This window comes from Indicator indicator, chromosome 26, assembly GCF_027791375.1.
Source record: "Indicator indicator isolate 239-I01 chromosome 26, UM_Iind_1.1, whole genome shotgun sequence".
Lineage (NCBI taxonomy): Eukaryota > Metazoa > Chordata > Aves > Piciformes > Indicatoridae > Indicator > Indicator indicator.
In genome coordinates this window covers 16,198,589-16,218,857 of record NC_072035.1, presented here as the reverse complement: position 1 = coordinate 16,218,857, position 20,269 = coordinate 16,198,589, and the positions used below count along the sequence as shown (strand labels likewise).

The following is a 20,269-nucleotide window of genomic DNA, read 5'->3' as shown; positions in this document are numbered from 1 at the left end:
AACATTTCTTCAATCCCCTCTCAGTCTTCTCTTCTCCAGACTAACCAGCCCCAAGTCTCAGGGATGAGCAAGAGTCACAATGAGCCCCAGCAATGTGTGTGTGTGTTTCCACCTCACCCTCCCTCATCCTGGTACCACTGGAGTGCTGCTGGCCGGCGCACTGGAAGGACACAGAGACAGGGATGCTGAGCCAGCACTAGTTCAGTGTCAGTGTTTATTTGTGTGACACTCTGGGTGGGAAGGCAGGAGAAGGGAACAGAGGGATGTGGGAAGGAACATCGGTGGTGGTGGGGAGATGCTGCCCCCAGCATCAGGGAAGAGGGAGGGGGCCGGTGAGGGCCTGCCGGGCACAGGCATCCCCGTGGGGTTAGGAGCACTGGGATCTGTTCAGGCTCTTCTCCACGTTGCCAGCCTCATGTTCGACCTTGCAGGTGAAGACGTCACGTCTGGTCCAGTCTGAGTAGCTCAGCGACAGGTAGCTGCTGGCCATGTACTGGTTGTTGCTCTGCCGCTGAGCCGGGCTGGTCTCCACGCCGCTGGTGAGGGGTGTGCCATCAGCCAGCCAGGTCACCCGCACCGACCCAGGGTAGAAGTCATCTACCAGGCACACCAGGGTGGCTTTGCTCTGCTGGGAGAGCTCCTCGGTGGATGGAGGGAAGAGCAGGACGTTGGGGGCGACCTTGGGCTGACCTGTGAAGGAAGAGAGCAGCGTGGGGTCGGGGGGGAGGTGGTGGTGAGGGAAACTCTGTGCCCACCACAGACCCCTCGCCACTCAGCTGGCGCCGGCAGGAGATTTCCACTGCCCCCAGCCCAGCTGGGAGTTCATCAGCTGTAACTCTGGTGTGCTTCCATCCAGGATGCAAATATAGACATCCAGATTGGGCAGTTAATCAGATGTTTGGAGAGTTGTATTTATATTCCTGTATTTTTTATATATATATAGAGTACAGGAATATAAGTACAACCCTCTTTATATTTTTTTATATATATTAAAAAAAAATATATTTTATATATGTATGTACTATATATATAGTGTACAGGAATCTAAATACAATTCTATTTTTATATATATATAAAAATTATATTATATATATGTATTATATAGATACAGTACAAGAATATAAATATAACTCTCTTTATATTTATAGATATATAAATATATATATTTTTATATACATATGTACTCTCTATATAGTACAGGAATATAAATACAACTCTCTCTTTTTTATATATATATTAAAAATATATTTTATATATATATGTATATATAGATGTACTATATATATAGAGTACAGGAATATAAATACAACATTTTCTCTGTGTATATAGATACAGGTGTTTGGAGAGTTGTATTTACATTCCTGTATTTATATATACATATATATATATATATATATAGAGAGAGAGAGAGAGAGAGAGAGAGAGAGAGAGAGAGAGAGTTGTGTTTATATTCTTGTACTATATATAGAGTACATATATATATAAATATTTAAATATTTATATATATATATATAAAGAGAGAGAGAGAGTTTTATTGATATTCCTGTACTCTCTCTCTCTCTAGATATATATAGAGAGAGCATATTCCTGTAATATGTATATAGAGAGAGTATATTCCTGTTTTTATACATATATATATATAAAATAATAAAAAATAACAGGAATATAAATACAACTCTATATATTTTATGTGTGTATATATAAATTTTTTTTGTGAAAATATATTTTATAAAATATATAAAAATAGACATGTGTGTAATACACATAGGCATAGACCTCCATATATTCTTATAGTGTATATATACACTATAGAGTGTACATATATAGAGAGTAAACTCTCTATATAGTATTTACTCTCTATATACTATATACTATATATATTTACTCTCTCTATACTATATACTATATATATATATACAAACTACATATATCCATATATATATAGTATAAATGATGTCTGTGTATGTTGATGCCCACAGTACCTATTCTAGCTAGTTCTATAGACAGCTGATATACACCATACAGATGGATATTAGATACTGCATACATAAAAGGCACAACATACTAAGTATACGTGTAGCATACATGCCTGCTCCATATATATGTAGTATATATTGTTACAAAAATGTCTGTGTGATCAGATATAATTTGTATAACACAGCTGCCAACGTCTGTACATGGTCATCCATAAAACATGTTCCGTGTTATACAGAAAATGCATCTGATATAAAATATATCTTATATATAATTTATATACACTATGTTTTATATTTTCCTATTCATAGATAAGCTATCTTCTGTATTTGTATATTTGTAGATAAAATATATATTTTTTGGTATTTATAGATAAACTATCTTTTGTATTTTTATTTATAGATAAAATATATTTTATATATTTTTGGTATTTAGAGATAAACTATCTTTTGTATTTTTAATTTATAGATAAACTAAATTCATATATATATTTAATTTAATATATTTATATACATTATAGTATATATATATTTAAATACATATCTTTATAGATACGTGTATTTTATATTTTAATTTATTTTTATATATTATATAAATATATTTATATATTATATATTTATCTCATATAAATATATATTTAAATATATATTATTTATATATATAAAAATATATTTATAGATACGTGTATTTTATATTTTTAATTTATAGATAAAATAAATTTTATATTTTTCCTATTTATACATAAAATATATTCTACATTTTTCCTATTTATACATAAACTGTCTTTTATATTTTTCTTATTTGTAGATAAACTATGTTTTATATTTTTAATTTACAGATAAACTATCTCTTCTAATTTTCTAATAAATAAACTACATTTTAATTTTTTATTTCTAGATAAAGTTATTTTATATTTTTAATTTGTAGATAAAATATATTTTATATTTTTCCTATTTATAGATAAGCTTTTATATTTTTTGTATTTATAGATGAACTGTCTTTTATATTTTTCCTATTTATAGATAAACTATCTTTTATATTTTTCCTATTTATAGGTAAGTCATAGAATTGTCAGGGTTGGAAGGGACCTCAAAGGTCATCTAGTTCTAAGCCCCCTGCCATGGGCAGGGACACCTCACACTAGATCAGGTTGTCCTGTTAAACTATCTTTTATATTTTTCCTGTTTATAGATAATATATTACTTATATTATTTATATCATTAATATAGTAATATTAATATTCATTAATATCAATTATTAATTATTAAATATTAATATTAATATTTATAGATAAAATACTTTTTATAGATGAAATACTTTTTATATTTTAAAATATTTTTGTATCTATATAACCCAAAATATTTTTTGGATTTATATATACATATAAGCTCCCCTCCCCCCCCAAAAAAAAATTGCAACAAGTCCATTTCTTTCCTTCGACAAAATGACAAAATTTCAAAGACAAATCCCCCTGCTCTCTGCCTGGTTCTGCTTTCAAACACTTTCAGACTTGTCTCAAGAGAAAATACAACTCAGACTTAACCTGAAGAAAGACAGAGAAAAGATTTTTGGGTTTTCTGAGTTGGTTCTGCTGCCTCCTCAAATGTGCAATGTCTCTATCACCTCTATCATCTTTCTCTCTCTCTCTCTCTCTCTTATTTCTCTATCTCCATCTCTCTATCTCTCTCTCTCTCCATCACCTCTATATCTCTATCATCTCTATCTCTGTATCATCTCTCTCTTATTTCTCTCTTTCTCTCTCTCTCTCTCTATTTCTCTCTCTCATCTCTATCTCCATCTCTATCTCTGTATCTCTCTATTTCTATCTCTATCTCTGTAACTATTTCTATCCCTATCTCTGTATCTCTCTCTCTCTCTCTCCATCTTTATCTCCATCTCTTATTTGTAATTCAGGGCCTTTTCTAAAGGCCTTTAAAAACTTTCTCCTTGACGAAACTGTCAACCCCCCCCTCCAATCTTCTGCCCCTAGATATTTGCTTCCAATTAGGATTTTTGGCCAAATTCTACAAAAGACAGAGAGAAGCTGCTCCCAGCAGCATTTTCAGCACAGTGTTCTCTGGGTTTGATGTGGCTTACCTGGGCAATGACCTCTTTAAGACACTCCTGGAAACATCTCTTGGACATGCCAGGAATGTGCACATTTCAAGACACAGTTGGAGGTGACTTCAGCCCACCCACAGCCTCTCACCCACCCCACAGAGAAGTCCTTGCTCCTCACTGACAGACTTAGTCCTCAGGACTAAGACTTGAGGACTTGGACCTTAGATTGACCAATTTCTTTTACAAAGACAAAAAAAAAAAAAAAAAAAAGGCTTTCTTAGAGACCTAACCCCAAGTTTCTGAAATAGGCTTTCTAAGACCTCAGGCACATTTTCTGGCCAAATTTTAAGACCCTTCAATTGATAAAATATCCTCCCGCCAACCTCCTCCCTCCCCGACTTGCGTCTTCTGTGGCGCACAACGGAGTCCTCTGACTCCGCAGGGACAAGACACAACCCACAGCCCTCTGTTTAGTGTCTGACTCCAAACTGGGGGCAGACCCCAGCCCAACAGCGAGTCTGAGGGGGAAAAAAACCCCAAAATCACTGAAAATCCCCCAAATGTCACAATGTCGTGGTGGAGAAGGAAAGACCGAGAAGTCGGCGACTCACCTAGGACGGTCAGCAGGGTCCCGGCCCCGAATACACCACACAGTGATACAGGGCCATACAAAAACCTCCTGGCTCCTGGCAGGAGCACTCCTGGCTCCCAGGAATGTGGCAAGATGATGGTGATGGAATGGAGATGCCTTGGTAGCTGCAGCAGGAGGGAGGTGATGAGATCGAAATGCCCCGATGATAGGGCAGGATGAAGGTGGTGGGATGGAGGTGCTCAAATGGGCACAGCAGAATGAAGTGGAGTGGAGGTGACCCCAGGGATTCAGCAGGCTTGAGGATGATGGGATGGAGTGCCCAAACAAATACAGCAGAATGAAGGTGGTGGGGTGGAGGTGACCCAATGGACTCAGCAGGCTTGAAGATGATGGGATGGAGGTGTCTGAACAGACACAACAGAATGAAGGTAGTGGGGTTGAGGTGACCCGATGGACACAGCAGGCTGGAAGCATGGTTCTGGACATGTCTCAGTGGATATAACAAGGCAGGAGACATATGGGGACAAGGACAGCCATATGGGGATGACTCCAGCATGTCCTTGCTGGAGGGGTCACAGCAAAATGGGTGTCCTTAGCCCTACCATCTGCATGATCCTTGTTGGCTGGGCTCTCCAGAGCCATGGCTGCACCACTGGCTGCTCTGGGGACACACTGCTACCCTGGACTCTGTGCCTTGGGCTTGTCACAAACCTGCCTGTGATGTGGAGATGTTAATCCTGGTGGAGGGAGGACTGGTGCAGGCTTTGCATGCCCCTAGGGCATGACAGGCAGCACTCCACCTTGACCTGCATTGCTGCCATGCAGGTGGCTGTGGGATGCTCTCGAGTGGCTCTGGCCACTGGGGAGAAATAAGCACTTCCCTCCCTCACACCTGGCATCTCAGCACTGGAACAGGCACTGGTGTGAGGCTGGTTCCAGTGTGGGGAAGTTCCGAGCTCCCCTGAGCGAATGGAGCTTGCCAGCACGGGCATGGCAGACAAACTTTCCTTGCAGAGGAGATAGGGAGACTGCAGAGACCTGCAGGTTTGCTCCAAGCAACATTCCCTACCCACCCAGCAACTCAGCTTCCTGCAGTGCCACTCCTGCCCATTCTGCATCCCCTAGGCTGCTGCTCCTGGCAGAGCCCTACTACTAGCCCCTACCTTCACAGTCCTTTGGAGCAGGAACATCTGCAAAGAGCCAGGACATGCAAAGGGGGTTGGAGAGGAGGCATCAGAGGCTGTTGGTAAAGAGGAAGAGCTGGGACTAGCAGAGAAAAGCAAGCAAGAGTGTGGACGCCCTGCAGGTGCATAGCCAAGGCAGGGGTGAGCCAAGATGGGTTTCAGCTGAGTCTGATTAACCTCAAAGTCCCTGGGCAAGGCTTGACTGCTGCTTTGTAAAGTATTTCCCCAGAATGGTGCCAGCCTCACAGGGCACAGGGTGCTCAGCTCAGAGCAAACAAGCTCTTGGAGCTCTGACTTTCAGTAGTAGTACAAACTTAGATTGAACTAAAAGATATTCAAATGCTGTGGTTTGTGCAAGTGCTCATAGAAAGATGCAGGGTCAGTGAACCTCCTGAGTCACCAGCAAATAAAGGATGCTTCAAAGGTTTTGTGGTTTGAAGCACTGTCTCAGTGGTTTGGTTTGCCTCTGTGTGTCAGACATGGATGCAAAGTCTGAAACCAGCCCAAAAGATCACCGAAGTTGTGTCTATGCCAAACATGTAGCTTAAACCAATGCCCATCTGTCGTGGACGACTGGTCTCCATTCCATTTCTCAGACTGCAGTGGGCTTTTGGTTCCATTTTATGGGAGGACAATAAAGGTGAGAAACCTTCAGTTCTGAAGTCCAGCTCCTTGGAGGAAGAAATGCAGGACTGGTGCTGTGCTTTGGACATACCAAGGCTGTTTGCTGGCCCTTCAATACTTGCCTGGCACATGGTCTTGGGAGGAGTAGAGGCAGGTGAGAGGGTGCTAGTTCCTGATGGGGGGGCATTAAGGAGACTAAGCACAAGTGCTGTGACCCACCTGCTGGAGCTGAGCAGTGGAGACCATGCCAAGCCTTCTCCACTGATGTCAGGTGGCTTGCCAGGTGTGCCTGGAAGCAGGCAAGGTAGGATGTGCTGAGCAGCATTGCAGCATAAACCATCTTGAAACTGCCCTGGGGTTTCTTGTACAAAAATCTACCCCCAGAAAATTCTTCCTCCTCTAGGCTAAAATCAGCACTGGCTGGGGGGAGCAGATGCCAAGTGACCCAGGTCACCTGGTGCATCCAGGATAGGAGGAGGGCAGGAAGGAGCCTGGCAGGGCCCTGGATGCCAGCTGGGAAAAGCAGCATGACCTTGGACCTGCAGTGTGGGGCTGCTGGGGGCCATAACCCCACAACAAATGACCAGGGACAAGCATAGACCTGGGGCTCTAAAGGGATGGCTGAGCTGGGACACCAGGCAGAGCGCAGCAAGGGCAGAGCCAGAGTGGGCACCTGCTCCAACATGCAGAAGAGACAAGTGAGACCCTAAGGTGTCCTTGTGATGGCAGGAGGTTTTTGTGTCACTTCCTTATTGCCACATGTCACTGTGATACCAGTAGCTGCCACAGTAATAGACAGCCTTGTCCTCAGCCTGCACCCCAGTGATGGTTAAGGTGCCTGTGGAGCCAGACAGGGATCCAGAGAATCGTGAAGGGATGCCTGAGGGTCTCCTGTTACTCCAGTAGATGACAGTGTGAGGGGCAGTGCCAGGGACCTTCTGCTGGTACCAGCCAACAGCATAGCCACCAGTACCAGAGCAGGAGATCTGGATGGTTTGTGCTGGGTTTGCTGACACCGAGGGTGGCTGAGTCAGAGCTGCCTGGACCAGGGAACCTGGAGAGGGAGAGAAGAGAACAGCAGAGTCAGAGAGAGCCCCAGGAGTGCAGCCCTCCCCGGGCAGAGGGTCGAGACCCCTGTGGCCAAAGTCCCTTGATGGGCGCAACCAGTCTGGTCAGGGCACCTGATCCATGGGCGAGAACCGCAAGGAGCAGAGGGACCCAGGCCATGGTGCCACGCCACCAGATCTGTCTGGCCACAAGGATGGAGCTGTGCCAAGCACCTCAAAGCCCTTTTAAGCCCCTGCCCACCCGGGGCACAGCCCCTCCATGCAAATGTGACCCCTCACGCCTACGGCCAGCTCCCGCCCATGTGTTTCTCCCCACCTCCCTCCCTGCTCCCCGCCCACCAGCCGCCGCGGGGCTTGTCCTCGGACGCGGAGTGGAGACACAGCTCAGAGCCCCCAGCTCTTCAGCAGGGACCCCCTGACTCCAGCCTAGGCCAAGCAGTTCCAGGACCAAAGGGTGCAGGAGAGTCCAGCTGCTGCAGGCAAGGGAGTCTTGGTGGGGCAGACACTGCTCACAGCTCCAGTGATGGGGGTTGGATGTCACCAAGCCCCAGCACCCCCCAACAAACTTTCCACATCTTCCCCTCCTCTGGGTGTCAATGGCCCCACACAGGCCTTGGCCATTTCTGCCCTTCTCTGATGCATGTTGGGCCTGGCAGTGCTGCTCTAGTCCTCTCTCCTGCTGCAGCCACTCAGTGCCCTTCTCCCCTGGGAGGGCAACCTCTGGCCGGGCATGCTGGGGCTGAGCAGCTGGCAGCCCCTGGCAAAAAAGGCCCCAAGGGACCAGGAGGACACCGACTTACACAAGAGCCAGCAAAGTGCCCGTGGGCTGTGTTAGCAAGAAGATTGCTGGCAGCCAGGGAGAGGATCCTTCCCCTTGGCTCAGTGCCCTGGGACACAGCCTACCACTGTGCCAGCTCTGGGCTTCCCAGCCATGGATGGGGACAGAGGGGAGCAAGCCCAATGAAGGCTTCTGAAGGACTCAAAGCATCATTTCTACAGACAGGGGCTGTGCAAAGTGGGATGGCTGAGCCCAAACCAGGGAGACTCAGGGATGCCTTATCAATGTTATAAATATCTCCTGGGGGCAGGAGAGAAGAAAGACCCAGGGTGCTCCTAGAGATGTCCACTGGTGGCACAGGAGTCAGTGGGCACAAGTTGAAACATGGCAAGTCTCCCTGAACACAGAAAGCCTTTTTCTGCTGCAAGGAGGGTCAATCACAGCAATGGGTTGCCCACAAAGCTGTGATGTCTCCATCCCTGGACATACTCAAAACCCACATGGAGATGCTGTGGGCAACCTGAGGTAGCCAACCAGGCTTCAAGCAGTTGGTGGAACAAGACAATCTCCAGAGGCTCCACAGTGGTTCTGGGGTTTTCATCAGCAAGAGCTGTAGGTGGCACCTGAGGGGACCTGGATCACAGGCTCACAGGATGCCAGGGGTTGGAAGGGACCTCCGAAGGTCATCAAGTCCAATCCTCCTGCCAGAGCAGGACCAGAGAATCCAGCAGAGGTCACACAGGAATGCATCCAGATGGGGCTGGAAATTCTCCAGAGGAGGACACTCCACAGCCTCTCTGGGCAGCCTGTTCCAGTGCTCTGGGAGCCTCCCAGTGAAGAAGTTCCTCCTCCTGTTGAGGTGGAACCTCCTGTGCTGGAGTTTATATCCATTGCCCCTTGTCCTGTCACAGGGTGCAAGTGAGCAGAGCCTGGCCCCTGCCTCTTGACCCCCAGCCCTCAGATATTTAGAAACATTTATTAAATCTGATCTCAGACTTGACTTCTCCAGACTAAGCAGCCCCAGGGCTCTCAGCCTTTCCTCCTAGGGCAGTGCTCCAGTCCCTTCATCATCTTTGTAGCCCTCTTAGTCTCTTTCCAGTGGATCCCTGTTCCACCTGGGGCAACAGCAGCTTTGTAGCTGCCTATGCTTAGCTCACATCTGGGGCTAAACTACAGCAGTTGCTCTATCACCCAACCACCCTTCTCCAGCAGAAGAGGAGAACTGGAAGTACAGAAGAAGATCCACGTGTGGAAATGAAAACCAGTTTAATGAAAGAGCCCAATTTAGATCAGTGTCATCCAGCCCTCAGATAAATGTTTATAACCCACCCACAGTCAGGAGGAGCCCAAGCAAGACCAGGAACACAAGCAGGAGGCTACCTGTCCTCAGCAAAACTTTCTCTCTCAAACTCAGCACAATGGTCATGGCATGGGACACTCCTGCAGCCAACACAGGTCAGCTGCCCTGGGTGACTGGAAGCTGCTGAGGGCCTGCAGGACATAGCTGGCCTGGGATTATGTCCCAGCAACACCAGGACAGTGCTGGGGGTTGCAGTAACCTTGATGAGCACTCACATCCCAGCCAGCACAGCACTCTACACTTACTCATTATCCTTGGCCTCAGATTAGACACTAGCAGTGGCTGATGTGGCTGTGGAGAGTGCATGTTCACAGGGGCTAAACGACCCCTCCCCAAATAACCAGGGATGGACACAGTCCAGGGGATCTAAGAGACCTCTGAGCTGGGACATTGGGCACAGTCACCTGCAGCACGCAGCCACACGGGGCACAAACTCCACCATCCAAGGACAGCAGGGACTCCTAAGAGGCCCTGTGATGGCAGGAGGTTTTTGTATCATTTCCCCATTGCTCCATGTCACTGTGCAGCATCACTGCTGCTGTCCCAGCCACCACAGTAATAGACAGCCTCGTCCTCAGCTTGGACCCCAGTGATGGTTAAGGTGCCTGTGGAGCCAGACTTGGATCCAGAGAATCGTGAAGGGATTCCTGAGGGTCTCCTGTCATTCCAGTAGATCACAGTGTGAGGGGCAGTGCCAGGGACCTTCTGCTGGTACCAGCCATAGTTGCTGCTGCTCCCCATGCAGGAGATCTGGATGGTTTGTCCTGGGTTTGCTGACACCGAGGGTGGCTGAGTCAGAGCTGCCTGGACCAGGGAACCTGGAGAGGGAGAGAGGAGAAAATGGGGGTCAGCCAGAACCCCAGGACCACAGCCCTCCCCCCCAGGCAGACAGACGAGACCCCTTCTCCCCAAAGTCCCAGACAAGTCCATCAAGTCCGGCCAGGGCACCTGAGCTGTGGATGAGGACCGCGAAGAGCAGAGGAGCCCAGGCCATGGTGCGACGCCACCTGATCTCTGTCCCCACGATGATGGAGCTCTTTCACTGACCCCAACTTCCTTTTAAGCCCCTGCTCACTTGGGGCACAGCCCCTCCATGCAAATGTGACCCCACTCTCATGGCTGGATCCTGCCCTCCGCACCTCCCTCCCGCTCCCCACCCAACCCCAACACCCCAGCCGCAGGGCGCGGTGGTGTCCACCCCTCCTTGTCATTGCACTCAGGGTGGGCACACGTCCAGCTCAGAGCCCAAAACCCACCCAACACAGACCCTTCATCCCCAGCCTGTGCTCAGAAGATGCAGGAGAGTCAGGCTGCTGGGGGCAAGGGGGAGGCTGGAGCAGGGCAGGCAAGAGCCACAGCACCAACACCCCCCTTGCGAGTGGTGGAGGGCAGAGGAACTGGTGCCAGTGCCAGGAATGGAAAGAAAAGCCCTTGGCCCTTGGCCATCCCTTGGCCTTTGGTGGACTTTTGGGGATCCAACTCTGCCCAGCTAGGCTCTACACTAGGGAAAGGGCTGGGAAAAGGCAGGAGCCAAACTCCTGTTTCTGTCCCTGCAAGCTCCTCAGCTGAACTTTATCAGTGCCTGGTGAGCATGCAGGACCTTAACCTAGAGCAGGTGAGGAGTGTGGGGTTGGCAGCTGTGCTTGCTGGGGGGCACAGAGTAGCCCTCAGTGCTGAGTACCACAGGCTTCTTGGTTCAGTTCTGCTGTGCCCTGCTGGCCCCAACCCTGCCCCCACCACAGTCCCAGGCATAGCACTGTGGGACAAGGCCACCTGGGTTCTGGCTGCCTACGTGGCAGCTCCTGACACCCCAAATGCAGCCCCCATGGGGCCAAGGCCCCTGCCCTGAGCCTTGCTCTGTTACACACTCTTGCCACAACCCTTATCCCCTGCCCCATTGCACACATGGGGATGCAAGAAATGTCCCTGCCAAACCCAAGCTGCAATCCACTACAGGGAGCAGCTGGCACCTTGCACCCCAGTGATAGCTCCAGTCCCAGAGTCCTGCAGCAGGATGGGGGCAGGGGCAGGGTGCTGGGCAGCCCCTTGCTTTCTTTTTGGCTGTGTTGAGGCTCTGATGGTAAATGTGGCAGTAGTGCTGGATGAAAAAACAGACTGAGGGTGTCTTGGTATCAGCACAGATCACAGCAACAGGGGCACTGCCAGGGACCTTCTGCTGGTACCATCCATACCAGCCATTGCTGCTGCCTGAGCAGGAGATGTGGAAGGTTAGTCCTGGGTGTCTGAGTCAAAGCTTCCTGGGCCAGGGAAACTGGAGAGGGAAAGGAGAGAAGGCAGAAGACAGGGGTCAGCCCAGTATCAAGGTGATGCCCATTTTTAACTCTCCTGTAGCTCACTTCCACATCTCTCTGGGTCACTGCCACAGCACCACTGCTGCTGTCATAGCCACCACAGTAATAGACAGCCTCATCCTCAGCTAGGACCCCAGGGATAGTCAATGTGGCTGTGGAGCCAGACATGGATCCAGAGAACTGTGAAGGGATGCCTGAGGGTCTCTTGGTGTTATCACAGATCACAGTGAGAGGGGCAGTGCCAGGGACCTTCTGCTGGTACCAGCCATAGTAGCTGCCACCTCCAGAGCAGGAGATCTGAATGGTTTGTCCTGGGTTTGCTGACACCGAGGGTGGCTGAGTCAGAGCTGCCTGGACCAGGGAACCTGGAGAGGGAGAGGAGAGAGGGGAGAAGATGGAAGTCAGGGAGAACCCCAGGAGCACAGCCCTCCCTGGGCAGCAGGATGAGGAATGCCACAGCCAGAGGAGAAGAGGCCCAGAAAGAGTCACAGGCAAATTGGGAGAGCAGATCCTGACCCAACACATCCCAGCAAAGAGGCAGCTCTGGAGCTGCTCTGTCACAGTGTGTCGGTGTGAGCTGAAATTCCCCCCCCCCCCCCCCCGACAATAACCAGGCTAGCCCAGTCTGGAAGCAAATGAAGGCTGTATTTACAAGCAGATGAAATGCAATGAATATGTACAAATATACAAAATTCACAACACTTACAAATATATACAATCAACAGAAAAGCACAACCAAGCTCCCTTTGCTTCCCCCCAAGGGGACCCTCCCAAAGGGGCCTCCCTCTCCCAGGAGCTTCCCCCCAGACCCCCCTGGACAGAGAAGCAGAGTTAGTTAAGCAGAAAGTTGTTAACTTAGCTGCCAAGGTCAGTGTGTTATCTTCAGCCAGAAGAGAAGAAGAAACAGCAGCCAGACAGCCCAGCAACTGCCCCCACTGCCGAACGCAGAATGTGCAGAGTGCCTACTTTGTTTTGGGTAATAGTTCTTAAACATTTCTATCTATCCAATGGAAGTGTTTAGAACAATCGTTATTTTGCTTTCTTATACCCAATAGTGACTTATTTACATTCTTTCACTTTCTCTGTTCTGAACTTTGCAAGGAAAAATTAAAAAGACAGTTTCAAACCATCACACACAGGCTGAACTTCACAAGGACAGCAGCAATGGTTCCCAGCCTTAAGGCTACCTCCAGGTCTCTAGGACATGAAAGAGATGTTCAGAACCATGGCTGTGCAGAAGGGACAGAAACCTGCCTCAGCTCCATGGCCATGACCCTGATTGAACAAGAGGGAGAATGTCTGGAACTCCTCCTCTGATTTTGCAGTCAGTGTCACACTTCCTACTCCTCAGTGCCACCAGACACCATAGCCACCACTGCTGCTGTCGTAGCCACCACAGTAATAGACAGCCTCGTCCTCAGCTTGGACCCCAGTGATGGTTAAGGTGCCTGTGGAGCCAGACTTGGATCCAGAGAATCGTGAAGGGATGCCTGAAGGTCTCTGGTTGTTGTAGTTGATCACAGTGAGAGGGGCAGTGCCAGGGACCTTCTGCTGGTACCAGCCATAGTTGCTGCCACTCCCAGAGCAGGAGATCTGGATGGTTTGTCCTGGGGTCGCTGACACCGAGGGTGGCTGAGTCAATGCTGCCTGGACCAGGGAACCTGGAGAGGGAGAGAAGAGAAAATGGGGGTCAGCCAGAAGCCCAGGACCACAGCCCCCCCCCCCCCCCCCCAGGCAGACAGACAGGACCCCTGCTCCCCAAAGTCCCAGCCAAATCCATCAAGTCCGGCCAGGGCACCTGAGGTGTGGACGAGTCTCTTGTCATTGTAGTAGATCACAGTGAGAGGGGCAGTGCCAGGGACCTTCTGCTAGAACCAGCCAACAGCATAGCTGCTGTGAAGCCCAGAGCAGGAGATCTGGATGGTTTGTCCTGGGTTTGCTGACACCGAGGGTGGCTGAGTCAGAGCTGCCTGGACCAGGGAACCTGGAGAGGGAGAGGAGAGAGGGGAGAAAGCAGAGTTCAGTAAGTGCCGCATGGGTACAGCTCTACTCAGCATCAAGATGGAGCTTCTGTGCCCATTGGCCATGATACCGTAGGGGAAACCAGAGCAACCAGAAACCCTCACTCAGGCTCGAGGGACAGCGCTCTGGGACCCTGCAAGGAGAACAAGCAGCAGCAGCAGGACAGCGGTGCAAGCATCAAGAGGCAGTGGGGCAGGTGCCAAGGAGATGCCATCACTTCTGCATGGATGGGCAGCAGCTGCATGCAGCTGCAGAATCTCCTCCTGCCCCCGTGAGGCACAACTGGGAGGACACTTCCAGCCATGAACATAAGAAGCGGACACAATGCTGCCCTCCTACCCCAGCCCCACAGCCCTGCTCAGCCATGAAGGAGAAGGGCAGAAAATGCCCATTTTAAACTCTCCTGTAGCTCGCTTCCACATCTTTCTGGGTCACTGCCACAGTACCACTGCTGCTGTCGTAGCCACCACAGTAATAGACAGCCTCGTCCTCAGCTTGGACCCCAGTGATGGTTAAGGTGCCTGTGGAGCCAGACTTGGATCCAGAGAATCGTGAAGGGATGCCTGAGGGTCTCTGGTTATTATTATAGATCACAGTGAGAGGGGCAGTGCCAGGGACCTTCTGCTGGAACCAGCCAACTTCATAGCTGCCAGTACCAGAGCAGGGGATCTGATTGGTTTGTCCTGGATTTGCTGACACCAACGATCACTGAGTCAGAGCTGCCTGGACCAGGGAACCTGGAGAGGGAGAGGGGACAAGATGGGGCTCAGCTAGAGCCCCAGGAGCACAGCCCTCCACAGGCAAAGGCCAAGGTTCTTGTTCCCAATGTTCACACCTGGGTGCAGTGAGTCTGTCCAGGGCACCTGAGCTGAGGGAGAGTGCTGGGAGGAGCAGAGGGACACAGCTCATGGCACAATCCCACCACCATCATGTCCCCAGAAAAATGGGGATGAGAAGTGAGCTCAGCTGGGAGCCCAGGGATGGATAATGTGGCTGTGGAGACAGAAAAGGATCCAGAGAATCATAAAGGGATGCCTGAGAGTCTCTTGGTGCTATCAAAAATAACAGTGACAGGGCCACTAGCAAGGACCTTCAGCTGGTACCAGCCATAGTCACCATAGCTGCTCCCAGAGCAAGAGATCTGGATGGTTTGTCCTGGGTTTGCTGACACCGAGGGTGGCTGAGTCACAGCTGCCTGGACCAGGGAACCTGGAGAGGGAGAGGAGAGAGGGGAGAAGATGGAGGTCAGCCAGAACACCAGGAGCACAGTCTTCCACCATAAGTGGGTCAGGATTTTTCTGTCCTAAGGTCACAGACTGGCTGCAGTGAGAGTGGCCAAGACACCTGAGCTGTGGGAGAGCACTGGGAGGAGCAGAGGGACACAGCCAATGCTCTCACCCCACCAACAACAGCACTGTGCCATGGCCCCCACCCATCCAAGCACAGCCAGCCAGGGCAAATGTAGACCTCAGGTGTCCCTGGCAGCTCCTGTGGCAGTGCTCTCCTGACCACTACAGGCATGCACATCTCTGTCCCACCAAGGACAAAGCCCTGCCTGTGCAGTCTCACACCTCCCTTCCCAGGCCTGCATCTGCCTGTCTGTGCTGCTCCTAAAGCAGCAGGCTGGAGGGGTCTGCCACAGAGCTTACAGGCCTTGGGCATCTCCCACAGGTCCTGACCTGCTTTGGGGCTGCCTCTCAGCAGCAGAGAGCAGAGCAGTTTCTCTCGACCCTTGCAGCCTGCTCACAACTCATTCCAGCCCCACCTCACCCATTAGAAACAGAAGGAATTGCATCCACACACATGGAAACAGGGATTTATTCTTCCAGGTTTGCCATCACAAGAGATTCAATGCCAGGCTACCAGCAGCCTCTGTGATTCCCTTAGGCCAGCAACACAGCAGCTCCTCCTGACACACAGGAGGTTTTCCAGAGGCTTCTTTCTCTCCATCGCTCATTTCTTGTCCTTCAGGGGCGGGCTGGACACCCAGACGAACGCTGCTCACAAGCTCCAGGCAGCGAAGTGCTTTGGCTGCTTTACAGCCACGCAGCAGCAGCAGCAGCAGCAGCAGCAGCAGCAGCAGCAGCAGCAGCAGCAGCAGCAGCAGCAGCAGCAGCGCCCTCTGGTGGCCTCTCCCCGCATGGACATCAGTGGAAAGAGAAAAGGCAGCCAGAAGTCACCACGAAGGTTTGAACACGAGTCACTGCTTCTTGAACTCAGTTCTCTCTACTTTCACATCATCCTCAAGCAAGCCACAAGGCTGGAAGCCTGGATGTGCATCAGGACAAAGGAAAGGAAGATGTTGCTGTAGAGAAAACACAGCCTGCTGAGCATCCCCATCAGCTCCTGCTTCTCACTATGGACATCCCTTCTGTGTCCTAATCATAGAATCAGTTAGGGTTGGAAGGGACCACAGGGATCATCTAGTTTCAACGCCCCTGCCATGGGCAGGGAAACCTCACAATAGATCAGGCTGGCCAGAGCCTCATCCAGCCTGGCCTTAAACACCTCCAGGGTTGGGGCCTCAACAACCCATTCCAGGCTCTCACCACTCTCATGGGGAAGAACTTCTTCCTCACGTCCAGCCTGAATCTCCCCACGTCCAGCTTTATTCCATTCCCCCTAGTCCTATCACTCCCTGATAGCCTAAAAACTCCCTCCCCAGCTTTCTTGTAGGCTCCCTTCAGATATTGAAAGGCCACAAACAAGAAGGTCACCTCGGAGCCTTCTCTGCTCCAGACTGAACAGCCCCAACTCTTTCAGTCTCTCCTCATAGCAGAGGTGCTCCAGCCCTCTGCTCATCCTGGTGGCCCTTCTCTGGACACCTTCCATAATGTCCATATCCCTCTTGTAATAGGGGCTCCAGAACTGGATGCAGTACTCCAGGTGGGGTCTCACCAGAGCTGAGCAGAGCTGCTGGCCACACTTCTCTTGATGCAGCCCAGGATCTGGTTAGCTCTCTGGGCTGTAAGTGCTGCTGCTTGCCAATTGCTGCAGGGCTCTTGGAATCACTACAGCTTGCAGGCACAGGCAGCAGCATCTCAGACAGAGCTGCACTCAGCCTGGAACAGCCCTGGAGGTGATGACACACCCAAGGTCAGGTCAGGCTGAGAGGTTGGCCTCCTGGCACAAAGGCTGCCCAAGAGCACATAAAGGCACCACAGCAGTGCCCAGGTGCCACTTTGTGGGCAGAAGCAACCAGCCACAGCACAGGTCTGCATTACCAGGAGCTGTGTCACTTCCACATCCTCCTGCAGCACCATCAGGGCCTCTGTCACTCCCACCCAGCAGAGAGCAGTGGTCAGGCCAGAGCACAGCACCATGGCCACCCTGCATGGTGCCTGGATGCTGAGCAAAGCTGCTGTCCTGGACAGCAGAGCAATAGACAGCAGTGAGCTCAGCTGGGAGCCCAGGGATGGATAAGGTGGCTGTGGAGCCAGGAATGGATCCAGGGAATCATGAAGGGATGCCTGAGGGTCTCTTGGTGCTCTCATAGATCACAGTGAGAGGGCCACTTCCAGGGACCTTCTGCTGGTACCAGCCAACAGCACTGCTGCTGTCAAACCCAGAGCAGGAGATCTGGATGGTTTGTCCTGGGTTTGCTGACACCGAGGGTGGCTGAGTCACAGCTGCCTGGACCAGGGAACCTGGAGAGGGAGAGGAGAGAGGGGAGAAGATGGGGGTCAGAGCCCCAGGAGCACATCACAGCAAAGAGGAAGCTCTGGAGTAGCTCTGGCAGAGAAGACCAAGGCCTGAACTTTGCAGGGACAGCAACAATGGTTCCATGCCTCAAGGCCACCTCCAGGTCTCTAGGACATGAAAGAGATGTTCACAGCCATGGCTGTGCTGAAGGGACTAAAACCTACCTCAGCTCCATGGCCATGACTCTGCTTGGCCTGGAAAGGGAATGTCTGGAACTCCTCCTCTGATTTTGCAGTCAGTGTCACACTTCCTACTCTTCAATGCCACCAGACACCATAGCCACCACTGCTGCTGTCGTAGCCACCACAGTAATAGACAGCCTCGTCCTCAGCTTGGACCCCAGTGATGGTTAAGGTGCCTGTGGAGCCAGATGCAGATCCAGAGAATCGTGAAGGGATGCCTGAGGGTCTCTGGTTGTTGTAGTTGATCACAGTGAGAGGGGCAGTGCCAGGGACCTTCTGCTGGTACCAGCCAACAGCATAGCCACCAGTACCAGAGCAGGAGATCTGGATGGTTTGTCCTGGGTTTGCTGACACTGAGGGTGGCTGAGTCAGAGCTGCCTGGACCAGGGAACCTGGAGAGGGAGAGGGAGAGGAGAGAGGGGAGAAGATGGAGGTCAGCCAGGGCCCCTGGAACACAGCCCTCCCTGGAAGGAGGGACAGGGAAAGCCACTGCAACAGGAGAACAGACATGGTCCTGTTCATAGGCAAATTCCAGTTGCAAAGCTCAACCCAGCACTGGTTCCAAAGACCCTCTGTAGTTGTAAGAGGAGTAACAAACTCATATGTGTCTGCTAGCAGATCCATAGTTGAGTTACCATAGCTTCTTAGCCCAATAAGACCATAACAGAATTCACCAACATTCAGTAACTTGTTCTTAACCCAAAGAAACGACTTATATGCCACATATCTCACAATCTTGTCTATCATGCAGGAAACAGCCCATCTGTAGACAATCACACTGATAATAGATGAAATAGAATGACTCAGAATCCAAAACAGCTTCATTTTGCTTCCTAATCTGAGCAGAAATAAATCAAACAAGCAATCGAGCCCCGAGTTGGAGCGCCAAAAATAAAAAGTGTGTTGGTGTGAGCTGAAATTCCCCCCCCCCCAACAATAACCAGGCTAGCCCAGTCTGGAAGCAAATGAAAAGCTGTATTTACAAGCAGAGTCTAAAATCTACAATGAAATGCAATGAATATGTACAAATATACAAAATTCACAACATTCACAAATATATACAATCAACAGAAAAAGCACAATCGATCTCCCTTTGCTTCCCCCCAAGGGGACCCTCCCAAAGGGGCCTCTCTCTCTCCCAGGAGCTTCCCCCCAGACCCCCCTGGACAGAGAAGCAGAGTTTGTTAAGCAGAAAGTTGTTAACTTAGCTGCCAAGGTCAGTGTGTTATCTTCAGCCAGAAGAGAAGAAGAAACAGCAGCCAGACAGCCCAGCAACTGCCCCCACTGCCGAACGCAGAATGTGCAGAGTGCCTACTTTGTTTTGGGTAATAGTTCTTAAACATTTCTATCTATCCAATGGAAGTGTTTAGAACAATCAGTATTTTGCTTTCTTACACCCAATAGTGACTTATTTACATTCTTTCACTTTCTCTGTTCTGAACTTTGCAAGGAAAAATTAAAAAGACAGTTTCAAACCACCACACCTGGAGAGGCAGAGGGGAGAGGGGAGAAAATGGAGGTCAGCCAGGGCCCCAGGAGCACAGCCCTCACTAGGCACAGTGCCTGTGTTCTTTGCTAGGTGCAGTGAGTCCAGCCAGGGTACCTGACCCATGATGGAGCTCTGCATGGAGCTTAGGGAGCCAGCCCCCACTTCTCCAGACCATGGCCCCTCAGTGCAAATGTGGACCCTAAAGTCCCCAAGGAGCTGCTGTGCCAATGCTCTCCAGCCCACTCAAGGCACATCTGCAGCCCACCAAGGGCACCAGAAGCACAGCAGTGCTGATGTCCTGGCTGCCACAGGAACAGACAAGCCTGGTCCCCAGATTGGACCTAGGGATGCTTCATTTGTCCATGAAGCCAGATGTGAGGCTGGAGAAATGCAGAGGGATTCCCAAACAAAGATCACAGTGACAGGAGCACTGCCAGGGACCTTTTGTTGGTACTAGCCATAGCAGGTGCTGTTATACCCACAGCAGGAGATCACCACACCCCATAGGCACCACTGCTCCAGTCCCAGGCACCACAGTAATAGACAGCCTGGTCCCCAGCTTGGACCAGGGATGGTTAAGGTGGCTGTGGAGCCAGATGCAGATCCAGAGAATCGTGAAGGGATGCCTGAGGGTCTCTTGTCATTCTGGTAGATCACAGTGAGAGGGGCAGTGCCAGGGACCTTCTGCTGGTACCAGCCATAGTTGTCACTGCTCCCAGAGCAGGAGATCTGGATGGTTTGTCCTGGGTTTGCTGACACTGAGGGTGGCTGAGTCAGAGCTGCCTGGACCAGGGAACCTGGAGAGGGAGAGGAGAGAGGGGAGAAGATGGGGGTCAGCCAGGGCCCCTGGAACACAGCCCTCCCTGGAAGGAGGGACAGGGAAAGCCACTGCAACAGGAGAACAGACATGGTCCTGTTCATA

At 50.2% G+C, this 20,269-nt stretch overlaps 2 protein-coding genes across 2 annotated transcripts; both read right to left on the bottom strand.

The window, feature by feature from the left end:
* Window positions 1-367: 367 nt before the first annotated feature.
* On the bottom strand, window positions 368-10,634 carry LOC128975814 (immunoglobulin lambda-1 light chain-like). The gene is made up of 4 exons (XM_054392868.1): window positions 10,589-10,634; window positions 10,176-10,458; window positions 4,647-4,675; window positions 368-690 (listed from the first exon to the last, which is right to left on the bottom strand). Exons 1-4 carry the CDS (start codon window positions 10,632-10,634, stop codon window positions 368-370), a joined length of 681 nt encoding a protein of 226 aa, XP_054248843.1.
* Window positions 10,635-11,888: 1,254 nt separating this feature from the next.
* On the bottom strand, window positions 11,889-20,048 carry LOC128975614 (immunoglobulin superfamily DCC subclass member 3-like). The gene is made up of 7 exons (XM_054392591.1): window positions 20,042-20,048; window positions 17,951-18,250; window positions 15,010-15,183; window positions 14,421-14,495; window positions 13,317-13,613; window positions 11,998-12,317; window positions 11,889-11,912 (listed from the first exon to the last, which is right to left on the bottom strand). The coding sequence occupies exons 1-7, from the start codon at window positions 20,046-20,048 to the stop codon at window positions 11,889-11,891; spliced, it is 1,197 nt and encodes a 398-aa protein (XP_054248566.1).
* Between the last annotated feature and the right edge of the window lie 221 nt (window positions 20,049-20,269).

Coding starts and splice junctions, on each gene's coding strand:
- LOC128975814 (XM_054392868.1), bottom strand. CDS start 10,634: ATGGCCTGGGCTCCTCTGCTCTTCGCGGTCCTCATCCACAGCTCAG. Junction 10,459..10,588: donor GGTCCTCATCCACAGCTCAG/GTGCCCTGGCCG, acceptor CTCCCTCTCCAG/GTTCCCTGGTCCAGGCAGCT. Junction 691..4,646: donor GACCCTGCTGACCGTCCTAG/GTGAGTCGCCGA, acceptor CTTCCTTCACAG/GTCAGCCCAAGGTCGCCCCC.
- LOC128975614 (XM_054392591.1), bottom strand. Junction 15,184..17,950: donor CAGCAGCAGTGGTGGCTATG/GTGTCTGGTGGC, acceptor CTCCCTCTCCAG/GTTCCCTGGTCCAGGCAGCT. Junction 13,614..14,420: donor TGGCTACGACAGCAGCAGTG/GTACTGTGGCAG, acceptor CTCCCTCTCCAG/GTTCCCTGGTCCAGGCAGCA.